Source organism: Schistocerca americana, chromosome 7 (genome assembly GCF_021461395.2).
Source record: "Schistocerca americana isolate TAMUIC-IGC-003095 chromosome 7, iqSchAmer2.1, whole genome shotgun sequence".
Taxonomy (NCBI): domain Eukaryota; kingdom Metazoa; phylum Arthropoda; class Insecta; order Orthoptera; family Acrididae; genus Schistocerca; species Schistocerca americana.
Window position 1 is genome coordinate 503,233,350 of NC_060125.1, and position 13,795 is coordinate 503,247,144.

Here is a 13,795-nt window from a genome sequence, read left to right on the forward strand (position 1 = left end):
ATATAGTTGCCTTGCTCTCGAGGTAACCACACATGCATTCAAACTTGTATGAATCCGGCCAGACAGTAGGAAGGGAAAATCAGAACTGTTGTAACCAAGCTCTAGGATGAATCCCATTTGGAGAGTTTTTTGAAGTTCACCTGCTTTATTTCTTCGTTGATAGTCCTTGTTGTCGATGTACTGCGTTGTTATACTAGCTGAAAAATGGGGGGTGGAAGTTCAACACTGATTACTGTAAATGACAACACTGATTACTGTAAATGATGTAGCTGACAATTGCACAGTTGTTTCACAGTTCTTCACTTTCACTGTTCACCACACACACACACACACACACACACACACACACACACACACACACACACACACACACCTCCTTCAATATTACACAGTTAAAAAGGCCAGTTAACTGTTGGCAAATTTTGATAAGCCTCATTAATAGGTTGCAGGCAAACATCAGCATACTGCTACAGCAGTTTACTATTGAATGTCTGTGAGCAGCAAAAATCGAAATACACTGTTCACATTTCGTGCAGAATAATACAGTACATATTGAACAGACACTGTCATTGTTTTGACACACGGCCTATTTGTGTTACACTTATTTCAAAGTTAAGTTGAGGCATTGTTGTTGTTCTAACCAATATGAGTTCCTCATCTGAAATTCACCCATAGACTGACTGTCTCGGGACCAAATATTGGGCATGTATATATCCTCACAATAATAGATACTGAAACTACACATTGTTTGATATTTAATTTATAGACATTTCAATTAAAACATAACTCATTCAATTAACTGAATACATTTAAAAATGCCTTCCATCCAACAGTTTCTTCTACCACAAAGGTTAGGTCGAATTATTTGTTTAAATAATGAAACTTACAGATATAGCTACGCAAACAATGCTTTTGACAAACCTGGTAATTATTTTGGAATTAATTAAGGGCTGGCTTTGCTAATATGTTTTTGAATAGAGCCAATAAATATTTAAATAATCCTAGTGGTGGTTCTTCCAAAGGTTTATAATTAGTACAGAATTTATATTTGTTTATAAGTCAACAACAGAATTTAAGTTATGAAGCACCCTACAACAAAAGATATTAACTAGGAATAGTCAAAATAAATTAGGAAATTGAGTACTAAGCACAAGATTAGATCTGGTACTATATTTCTTAAGACTGAGGGCCAACCTTTATCTGTTATGAAAATGCAGATTATACTCATTTATGTTAATGGTAATTAGTCAGAAATGAAAAAATGAATTTAAGGAGCCAGATGGCAAAACAAGAGAGGAAGTAAACACTTCGAAATTTCTCACTGAGAGGAAGTGTTTAAAATCAAATCCGCGCATTTCCTCTCATGGGTATTGCTCGCGACCACTCCCATTTCTCTTTCTTCTGCTCTATCCTCGTCCAAATCAGCACCGTGTCCAGAGTCTCGATCTGTATTTTCCTGTCTGTGTTTACAGACTAGTTCACTAGCCTCTCTATTGTATAAGTCACACAGGATATGGTGGCCAAGGATTCCAAAGAGTTGGGCTAGTTCTTTCATTTGTTGAGAAATGGAAGCTGACAAACGTTTGCCACCTTTCAGCCAGTCAGTGATTGCAAAATTGACCCACATGCCCTGCAGTCTTTCTCAAACGATTTTACAGAAACTATTTGGTGACAAAATTTCACTTTTGCTTTACTTGTAGCTTTACATGTCAGGTTCATTATGATGTGCCTCTCATTTCATTAATGCCCATATTTATTGTGATATTTATGTGGGAAGTAAGACTGCTCGAAATTCGAATAAATTTGGAATGAAAAATAGGGATTGCTATGATTTTGTCTCTGTTACATATTACATGATATGTTGCTGTATATGAAATTTAGCTACCATATTGAATTTTTCTTTATACTTTGTTGGAGGTCTCTATCTGTCACGAATCTCAAGAAAATTGATCAGATGTAGCACACTCATTTGTGATTGCACCGTGCCACCAATAAAGCCAGAGTGAAAAATCCACAACATTCCTTATGGTTCATAAACTGTGAAGAGATATCATAGTGAGATTTTGGCAAATGTTAGCACACAAAGAGGAGACTATTTTGTTGTGTTATTATGCAAAACTTCATTATCTACTGTGTTATTCCACTAACTACCAAAATTTCTATAAAAGAATGTAATTTGTTAGGACTGGTGAAATGGCAAATGCTATGGGCTTCGGAACAACATAAGTTTATTTTGTACAGAGGATGTGCTTTTTCATAAGATGCTGGCCGTACTTTTCCTCAGTTCTTCACTTAATAAACTTATTAAATCACTGTTTCAGAATTCTCTCGCAGTTGCATCTGCACAACTTGTTAGTGAGGTGAGACTGTGTAAACTCCACTAAGTTTTGGCAAAAGAAGCAAATTTTAACACGGCAGCAAGAGAAATGTGTAGGTTTTACTCAAAATTCCCCATTCATGACTCTTTTTTGAAAGTTACAAATGGCTATCAAACCAGATGAAAATAAATCACTGCATTTTCGGCAGAATTCTTCTTAGGTACTAACGAAAGAAGAGGTGACAGATCTTTTTGAATGGTCACCATAGAAGTGTGGGCATGGAGGGGCCCCACTTAATATTTCCCAAAAATGAGAGTATATGCTTCATTTTAGAACTTCCTCTCCAGCACTTGGCTTTTCCCCTACAGTACTCTGAGTGGCCCCCCACCACTGCCGCTCTCCCCACTCTTCCCCATCCGACTGCGCATCAAGTATCCACGGCATTTTGCATGTACTATACCTAAAGTTCTCTAAATGCACTACCCACTCAACACAATTCTGTCATAATGTCCTTATGATCTATATTTGCTTCCCACTGACCCCATTGAGTTTTCAGTGGTGATCTCCTCCCTGCCATCTCAGCTACACTGATCAGTACGTTCTTGTCGCAATTGTTGCTAATGAACAAGTCTCCTAACTTTCTGACCGTGCTTGCAACATTGGCTTCCTATACCTTGATCGCTTTACTATTAGTGGCCACCCGGCCGCTAATGTGCTGCGGTACCTGTGCCGCTGGCCTTTCCACAAGTGTTTGCAGCTCTGCATGTTTGTGCTTACACAACTCAGCCAGCGCACGGAAATCCCGTGTAAGACACTCTTTCTGCAGCTTAAGTTGTTCACTAGCATGCAGCTATCCCTCTTCCAAAGTGCAAATATGCTGGTCAAAAATTTGGATCTGCTCATTACATTCCGCAACTATATTGTTTTTCATCTTTACTGCAAGATCCGCCAGCTTCTGATCCATGTCCTCAGACATTTTCTCAGATAATTATTTATTACTTTCATCTACCGCCTTACAATTCTCCTTGGATAATTTTTTATTACTTTCTTCAAATGCCATGCAGTTCTCCTCAGGCAATATTCTTACTAGCTCTTTCATGTCAAATTGATAATTTACTGCAGGGTTGTTTGGGGACTCAGCTGTACTTCACTATTATTACTTAAGTTCGGACTTGCACTTTCTGACACGAAAGTGGATGGTGTCTGTCTGCTTTCAAAACTTATGTACGTGGTATTGTTGCTAACATTTTCAGTTGAAAATTGATCATTGTCCTGCACTATTATCAGAAAGGTACAGAATCCCTCCTGCTATACTCCCCATTTGCTTGACCTCTGCGACTGAATGATTACTCTGTTCCATCATGTCAACAGTTTCATGCCTATTATCACTTTTGGGCTGCGTATGAGTCGTCATAAGCAAAACCCACTTCCGCAAAATGCCACTATCAAAAATCTACAGCCGTAGAAATCTAAAACATAACAGAAGTCTGCTTTTCTAAACAGGAAGTCAGAATATAAGTTTCACGCACAGTCTAAATACAAGTAACACAAACAAACTGACACGTGGAATCAACACACACACACACACACACACACACACACACACACACACACACACACACAATAAAACAAGAGAGTTCTCAAACTTACAAAATACATATATACACGATATAGAACAATGCAGCTCCGAGTCGAGGACAACGGTGTAAAATCACAAGAAGAAATCATCTTGGAACAACGTGTGAGTTGTTTAAGTGCTAAAGGAAAAAAAAAAAAAAAAAAATTCAGTTAATACACCCTACCTACTGACTCTTCCTCTACAGCTCCAGTTATGTTTGTATGCAGGGTCACCATGTAAATGGTTATTAATGGGTGAATGGTTATCTGGAAAGTGATTTGCAAGCAGAAACTGGGGAAGTCAGTCAATGTGAAACTCTATAGTTTACTGTAAGTTTTGTGTGCTGCAAAATTTTGCTGGATCACCACCCAATTTAATTAAAATTGGGAAAATTTAATAGAAGAAATGAATTAATCACTGAATTGCTAAGCATAACTTACGTTTTAATATTAATAAACAGATCCAAGGAAATATATGGAATGAGCATATGGGAACAATTTAAGTACAAATGTTAAATCAATTAAGTCAGAGCAAGCAGGAGCTTAAGCCTCAACAAAAAAAAGTAAGACAATCATACTGAAGTCTACAAATATAAGGCCTGCCTTTTGTGCTTAAGAAACACCAGGTGGGATGTATTAAAAATAATCTTACAAAATGGGGTTGGTTTGTGTGAGAAACAGTCATGTCAGTTATCATAGTTTATTAAAATAAAACATCATATTAAGAATTTGCAAAGTAATGCTAAACTATGATGTGTTGTTGCGTGCTATTTAATTAACTCACTTGTGCAATTTTTATATTGAATGCCAAGGTACATTGCGGTGATAAATATAAAAGAAATTTAGGCACAAATGGGAAAAGTTCGCACAGTCATACTAGATTCACACACACAAGAATAGAGATAAAAACAATTTTACCCATCACAATAAGCCAAAGGCTCAGAGGTTCATCCCTATTGCTATGATTGAATTATTGTGAGTACGAATACTATGGAACACTTTCTGACTAAGTAATTTATTTGTGTCACCTTGCCCATGAAACTGAGCTACGCTGCCATGAAACACTTGCAAATGACGTTGAATATTCATTAACAAAGCAAAATTACCAAGACTCATGAAAACTTCAGGAACACAAATGTAAACCTTATAGACACAAACAGCAATAAAATATCATGCATAATTAAGAATAAAACATATCCAAGGTGGTCTTGAAATTAAACATGGTGAATGAAGCTACACAATCATAAAACTGAAATGAAATGAAAAGTTGAAGAAATAAGACACATACACATGAGAAAAGTTCACACATACATTCCAGCTAAAAGAAAAGTCAGACAGTTTAATTTTAAACCTGCGCTGGAGTAACAAACTTCCCACACCATGTGTTCTGGTTACGCAAAGCAAGGATCGGAAGAACTTACTAAATACAGAAAATATGCTCCTGACGACACTCTGAAAAATGTAAGAATTCAACTACTGAAATTGAAAATGAACTAGCAGATCAAATATGTACTCTAGTTACAACAGCTACACACCATCACACATGAACACACTCACCAAAGCCAAGTCGCTCTGAAGAGTACCGTCTTCACTCACCAAAGGTCCAGCCCCAAGTGACGAGAGCACAGACTCCCTGCAACGAACTTCACCGAGATACCCAGAAGAGACCAGAGGGGGTCCGTTCTGCCTCCAACTTAACTACTGTCGAATGTCTACCGAAAGGGTGCAGATCCCTTTGCCTTCATACAGATGATAAATGGAGAAAGGAAATTTGGGTGCACAAAATGTGGGTGAGGGACATAGGATTAGATACTTACTGATACTGTAATGTAATTGTGTACCACTGACTGTGGACAAACACAAAGCACCAAACTAAATTACAAATAATTGAGCATAACAGCACAAAATAAGAGTTAAATAGTGTAAAATGAATCTAACAGTGACGTTTCAATATAAACATCACCACCTTTATGTTCGAATCTACAGAAGTATTGTCAGTTTACTTATTTGACTTTCAGTTAGTCCATATTCACTGTTGCCCGGTATGTTTGGCCAGATTTCACTTATGAGTATTCCTGTTTATAGTTCCTTTTTACCAATGTTTTGAATATTCTGATGTAGTGCCCTTATGTAATTTTTGTTTAGCTGACTTACTACATGTTGCAGACTGTATTCTGAAAAATACATTATATAGCTTCTCATTTTTTGAATGGTGTTTGTATTTGACTGCTTCATCTAGAGCATCTGATTTTTCATCTCCATCAGGCCATATAGGTTTAAGCCTATTTGTTTCTAAGAACAGTGCTTTAAAAGAACAATCCATTGAAGAAGCTTTCCACATCCTTGATCTGGTTATCAAGAGGCTAGAATAACAAGAAAAATGTGATACTGTCGAATTACTGTCCTTAAGGGGAGTTGGAACGCCCTATCCCATCAATGTTAAATTTAGTGACTTAGCTTCCTTGTATTTCAGGAATCACTGTACCATGACATGAAATTTTTACAGGCCATTAAACTGTATGTGCTGAGTCTGCTGAACTACAGTAATTGCATTTCAGCCATTGCTTTTAGAAATACAATTTTTTAATTACATGGTTAAAATTTTGTATACTTTTTTGTACGTTATCCTAAATAATTTTAATTATACATAACATTATGTTCTCGTGGTAGTTCAGTAGACTCACGACATGTATGTCATTACTCCCTGAAAATTTGAATAGTCTACACGAAGTGGTGTCTGAGATTTAGGGAAAAATGTAACAGAAAATGTAAATTTTCAGGAACAGCTTCTAAAGCTTCAAAAGACTGTAACTCACTTAATATATGCTTAATTTTTTTATTCTTAGTCACTCAGAAGCACCCTGCACCATACTGTATGCCATCCTCTTGATCATTTTCCAAGTTTTTCCTCCTTTTCTTCTTTCTGGACTCCATAGTGGCCAACTGTACTGCCTACTCTGCTTTATCAATGCAAACCTTGTCCATCCGTTCAAGCTCTCTGATGCAATTTGCTCCAGGATTAACTCCCATATGCAGTAGCACTTTCACCCTACCAATGTTGCTATCATTAAAAGCAATAACAGCATCACTGAACAACCCCCCCCCCCCCCCCCACACACACACACACACGCACGCACACGCACACACTTTAGTGTCTTCATTTGAACAAAAACATTTTTTAAGTTAATTGAACAACTCATTGGGATTTTGAGTCTGACCATGCAGACACTTCTTCAGTATATATATATATGAAGACAGTAATTGTTCTCGAAAGAACAGATTACTGTTGTTGACCATGCAGCTCTTCCCTGGAATAAATGATGACTAACTGAAACCCTCAGCTGCCGACACGTGTTGTTGATATACCTCGATGTGGACAGCTGAAAATGTGTGCCCCGACCGGGACTCGAACCCGGGATCTCCTGCTTATATGGCAGATGCTCTATCCATCTGAGCCACCTAGGACACAGATGAATAGCGCGACTGCAGGGACTTATCCCTTGCACGCTTCCCGTGATAAAGGACTCCTTACCCTCTCCCTTAAAACCCACATCCTTTCGTCTTTCCCTCTTTCCTGATGAAGCAACCATTGGTTGCGAAAACGTGAATTTTGTGTGTATGTTTGTGTGTCTATCAACATGCCAGCGCTTTCGTTTGGTAAGTTACATCATGTTTGTTTTTAGATATATTTTTCCCACGTGGAATGTTTCCCTATGCAGCAGAAACATATTTCTGTACTACATTCACTGCTGCCTTTGGTGAAGCTTTATATGCAGTCCAGAAGTTATTACAAGATATGCACATGCGTTGCCTTCATAGGTATGACTCTAAACTGCATATAAGTAGTAGACCAGTTACTTCAAATCATAAAACATACTAGTCCATATGCTGCAAAACTTTTTTTTTTTAAGTGTGATATGCAGAATCGCAGTTGACAATGGTGGATCTTGGCTGATTATCTTAGATGATGGAGCCAACCAGAGAATTGCTTTTGGTAAATGTCGTCATGCCATTACAGGTATAAAGATACATGGCAACATAGTGAAATATAATTCTCTAGGGCATGGTAAACCGAATGTGCAGTTAAATTTTAGCTTATCTGTCAAATCCCAACATAACTTCTCAGAACTCAGAGTTTTTCTGAAAGAACCATCAAAATTGCATGACAGTCATGGCTATAAATATCATTGCTGCTCATTTGACCGACAAAAAATTAAGCTGTGCTGTTAGGTGCCAGACTAACGCCACCTCGAAAATTGCTTCATTTCGTTGCCAAGTTTCCTTACTGTCGGACTACAATTTAGCCCTAAACAACACTTCATACAGTGATTTGACTTGAGTATTACTTCATGACAATGGGGAATGCTACACGCAGTATAGTTATTGTTAATATGACAGTGTTGGGAGGCAAAGCACTAATGGTACAAATTGATTCAACTTCTAATGAATTCTTGCAATTCAGAACTAGGGATTCTAGGGCTCAAAAAAGTTAACTGTTTAATGTTTGCAAGCACTACCTGAAGACAAATGCCATTCCAGCACCATTTTATGCAAATCACACATTGTTGCAGGCCGGTGTGGCTGAGCATTTCTAGGCACTTCAATCTGGAACCGCGCGACCGCTACAGTCGCAGGTTCGAATCATGCCTCAGGCATGGTTGTGTGTGATGTCCTTAGGTTAGTTAGGTTTAAGTAGTTCTGCGTTCTAGGGGATTGATGACCTCAGATGTTAAGTCCCATAGTGCTCAGAGCCATTTGAACACATTGTTTTTCTCGTGAATGTCGTTTCATTAAGTGAAAGTGCTAGGAAATTTATTATGTTTTGTGAAAGTGGGTGCAAATTAACATTATGAACATAAGAGATTTGGTGAAAACGATAAAAAATGCTGTAAACATTAGGAAAATTTTGGCAATGTAAAAACGGGGCTATTGTGTACCTCCTTTTACACAAATTGATCTTAGCCTTAAGGTAGAAAACTGGTTGACTAATGTTCAAGATTGATTGCCATTTGTCTTTGAGTGTCTTTCACTTGCACAGAACTTTTGTAGTTTCAGTTGTTTGGCCGAACAATCATTATACTATGATACATATTTCAAGTAATTTCTGAACCATTTTCTGTATTTCATTATGAGATAGTTTATTTTTATGTTATCCTACAGGTTGATAAAATATGGTGACTGAACTTTATAATCCCTCACATTCCCCCACTTTTTTTTTAAACAAAAAAAAGCATTTGTATATTAGTTCTTGTTACTTTGAGAAGTAGAATATGTATGTATAGTTCTGAGGATATGTTCTTATTAAAAGTTCTTGTGTTTACAGATAGTGTAATTCCTTCAGATGATGTTAATGTAAAGAGGAAATGGAGAGGAAAGAAAGGATGGGCTTATTCGCGACAATCGGGATCTAACATGCGTGGTGGCTTGAATCAGCGATTTCACCAGGTAATTTTCAGTCTAAAACTGGTTAAATATTATTATTAAAATGTACATTGAAAATAACATTAATTTCTGTGGCTGCCACAAGATAAATTATTTTATGTGCAGAGATATGAGAATTTTTATCATTATATCCACCTTTCTTTTTGCCCTGTTAGGTGACTGCTTTCAGTCATCATAGTAAATTTGTGTACAATGTGTGCTGGGAAAGTAATGAGTCAAACATACAGATCTACTGGTCAGGTCTCCAGAGGTAGCAGTTGGTGCAGTTTGTCGTGCAAATGAGGAGGAGCTCAGTTGTGTTTGTGTCATCACAGATTGCAGATCAGTTGTCAAATGTAGGTATTATTGAGAATTATTCCATGAGTAAAAGTGTGAGGCAGAATCAGTCAGTGATATACAATGAATTTTTGCACGTAAATCACAAATTTTGTGACTGAAATGCTTTCTTTAAGACAAAATCTACAGGAAAGATACTTTATAGTAAGTAAAAAGCTGAGTAGGCAGAGGCATTAGCTGCATGTCACTGGTAATAAGAGTATTCCTCTTGAAGCAATTTCCAGCACTGCTGTGCCATCCTCTTTGTGACACTGATCATATGCCATTGAATTTTGGCTTTGCCTTAGGCTTCCTGTTGGTTATAGACTCCGGGCGTGCTGCAGTGTATGGCAAAACAGCAAACAACATTCCCCTGTTTTCAATGATAGTGTTGAAATGTGTCTAGAGATATTGCCATGTAGAATGCAGAATTGAGAACAGGGTCTTCAGCAAGAACTAACACTTTGCACTGAAAGAACTTTTATTGAGTACAAATGACAGAGGTGAACTGCTTACCACAGCAGAGAGTGCTCTTATTTATTCATACATAGAATGTTCCAGCAATTTACAATATTCAGTAATATGTAACGATCAGAAATTTGCAGAAGTCAGAAATGTTAAATCATAAATACTTGTAGTAGGTGAGAATCAAACCGGTGTTCATGTTGCCAACCAGAGGTATGTGGTATATCACATTTGGCTTTGCCCCCCTCCCTAGCAAAACAGCAACTCCCTATTCTGAGTGTACTATGACTTCCTAACTGTGGTTTAGTGGCTCTTCACATGGTGGTGGTGGATCTTTATGTCCTCTTGCACTGATGAGCCAAAACATTGTGACCACCTGCTTAATGGCTTCTTTGTCTGCTGTTGGAACTGAATACATCACTGATTTTGCATAGCAGGGATCTGACAGTTTGTCTGTAGGTTATTGCAACTATGTGGCATTAGATGTCTATGCATAGGTTATGTAATTCACGGAAACAATAAGTCACTGATTTTCATATGTGGTGATGGCGCCCGATAGTGACCCAGGTGGGTTCCTTAGGATTTACGTCAGGCGAATCTGGTCACCAAGACATCAGTGTGAGTTCACTACAATGCTCCTCAAAACACTGTAGCATGGTTCTGGCTCAGAGACATGGACAGTTATACTGCTGAAAGATGACGTTGCTGTGGGGAAGACATCAAGCATGAATGGATGCAGGTGGTTCAGAGCTGTCAGTGTGTCTTCAGTTACTACCATAGATCTTATGGAAGCACAGGACAATGCCTCCTGTAGCATAATCCTGGCCCCATCAGCAAGCACTCGTGGTGTGCTGCATATTTTGAGCCAGCCTTCACCTCAATGACGGTGTTTGTAGAAGAGACCATTGACCTAGTGTAGCAAAAATGTGATACACCTGAAGAGCTGACACATTTCCATTGATCAACAGTCAAATCCTGATGGTCATGTGCCCACTGCAATCGTAACTGACAATATTGTTATGACGACTTTGGGGTGGTCTGCTGTGGAGTTCCATGTTCAACAATGTATGGTGAACAGTATGCTCCAAAACACTTGTGTGTGCACCAGCATTGTGCTCTTTTGGCAGAGATGTCACAGATCACTATCTGTCCTACTTTACAGATAACACAAGCCTCCAGGCCCCACGTTCAGCGAAGAGCCACGGACGTCCAACCATTTAGTGTGTAGCAGTAGTTTCGTTGACCTCCTACCTTTTCCCATAGATGCTCACAGTAGTAGTGCATGAAGATTTGACCTGCTTCACCGTTTTCAAGATTCTTATTCACAGTTTCTGTGTAGTGATAATCTGCCCTTTGTCAAAGTTGCTTATCTCAAAGAATTTTCCTATTTGCAGCCCATATCTTTTCTAGGGTGATCCCCCATCCGTTTCTGCTCCACTTACGTACTTTTGTTAGCACATCACATGCACGCAACCCCCCCTACCCCCCCCACCCCCCACCCCCCAAGGTGGCACCCAGCATCGTGGTGGGCAGTGGTCATAATGTTTTGGCTGATCCGCGTAGTAACTGAATTGTTCACGAGTGATTACTTCCATCCAGGTATCAAAGTCAAGGTAGGTTTTCAAGTTTCCCCTATTGTATGCACCTATTGTTGATCACCACCTCAGGGTTCTCGTAGGGCTTGATGCAAAGGATATGGACAGCATTTCCTTCTCTTTTGCCTTCTCAGTGTAAGATCATCATCCTTGAACGTTGTCGACACTGTCCGACAAGTGATGGAAGCTCCTGTACAGACCAGAAAGCACATCAATATTTCTAATTGCTTAGCCTTCAGCACAGGTGTAAAAATCCATGATGGCTCACTGGTTGGTGTTTGAGATTATAATGTTTCAGTGTCCGAAAATCATATGCATGTGAGCCCTTATGCTTCTTCTGTTCTAGGAATGAGATTTTCACAGTTATCACCCTAAGCTTCATCAGATTGAAATGGAAACAAAGTATCCATTGTTATATTAGCCTCTCAACCCTGGATCAGGGATAAGAGTTGTGAATCCTGTGATATCCTTCTTTTCTGTATTTTATGCAAATGTCATGGCAGTAAGTGTCTTATTCCAGTCTCTCTGTTCAACATCTGCATTTATCAAGACCATATCTGCCAAAGTCTTATAAAATGTTTTGTAAACCCATTTGTCTGCACATGTTAGGCGTTAGGTATCCTGCAAATGATGCTACATCGCGACATTACATCTGACATTTATCTTGACTAAAACAGTTTTTTATGCTCATAGATCAGCACATGTGGTGTGCCACACTTTAAAATTATATTTTCTACGGGAAACTTGGCTATTTCTAGAGCTTGGGCAGTTGGTACAACCTTAGTGAGACCATAGTGGGTGATGTAGTCATTTCCATTTGTTGACTTGGATAACCTCCCCGAGACATCAGTTATCGTCCAGTGAACTGAAGCAGCTGCAGGAGCAATTGGTACCAGATGTCCTGGCAGTAACTGAGGCACATATTTCCCATTGTTGGTATTCCCTACAGTGGCTCAAGTAATTTTTGTCAGATAAGTAGACACGTAGTCAACAGTACCTGCTTCTTATTTGTTTGACGACCTTCAGAAATCCTACATGATGTCAAGAGCAGTGTGAAAATGCTTTAGACTGGCTGCCTGTAAATGAGCTGAGATGACGAGCTGCATTGTTCATTAGTGCTTCCTTGAGTTTGTATCCATTTTTGTGTGGTACTGTAATGACATATATTCACCAATCAGTCCGTATAAGCGATGAATGATGGGGGTTTGATCCCCATTATTAATATTGTGTTTCACACATGGATGTTGGGTCTGCATTCTATCCCTCTGGTCTGGAAGATGCCCAAAAATGATGCAGAATAGTTAGCACTTGCTGACAATGTCTAGGCAGGACCTGTTGGCAGCTGGATAGTAGATACCTCTGGTGGGTAGTCAGTAATGATCACCTAATCTGATTCTTCATCAGTGGAATTGAGCTGACCTACCTGGACTGGTTTCACTGTCCCTATGAACACGTCCTTAGGGACGAATTGTGGTTGTTCATGGCAGCTGGTGATCCAGAGCAATTCTTGTCCACATGTGGTAGTAATTATTGTCATGGCATATAGAATTCTTTTGTAAGGCAGAGTATCTTTTTGCTCTCAGCTGCAGCTTCACTCTTAACTTAACCATTCCCCCCTTCTGGTGGAGCCGGCAATGTCGATGTTGCCTCCTTTGGTGAGCAGTCCACTGCTGGATTCTGTAGCACTGTCTCTGTTTCTGTGGCAGAGGTCATGATCTAAGCCTGGTTATTGTCTGAACTAGGGGGGGATTTAGCATCCTCAGTAATGGGCGCCCTGATGGAGGCAATGGCTGGTTTGGTAGGACCAGTGTACTGGTCTAGGAAACTGTCATGGAGGGTGTGTGCATTACACCATATAGGCAGACCTGCCGACATCATTGTTTACTGTTGAGGCAGTAAATGGAGCAGGGCAGTGTGCCTGTGGAGCAAGACTGCCACGGACCTAGCCTAGCACTCATGCCAAGAGTTGTCTACAGTCATAAGCCACCTGCACCATCTGTGTGCTGAATTGTTGTCTTTTTCATGCATATATGTCCTGTAGTT

At 39.2% G+C, this 13,795-nt stretch overlaps 1 protein-coding gene across 3 annotated transcripts in view; it reads left to right on the forward strand.

The window, feature by feature from the left end:
* The window catches only part of LOC124622029 (RNA-binding protein 33-like), a 246,829-nt gene that overhangs the window by 85,053 nt on the left and 147,981 nt on the right, over window positions 1-13,795 (forward strand). For all 3 annotated transcript variants that reach the window (XM_047147585.1, XM_047147586.1, XM_047147587.1), the window contains exon 6: window positions 9,259-9,380. In XM_047147585.1, the coding sequence (XP_047003541.1) occupies window positions 9,259-9,380 (122 nt within the window). The remainder of the gene's footprint in view (window positions 1-9,258; window positions 9,381-13,795) is intronic.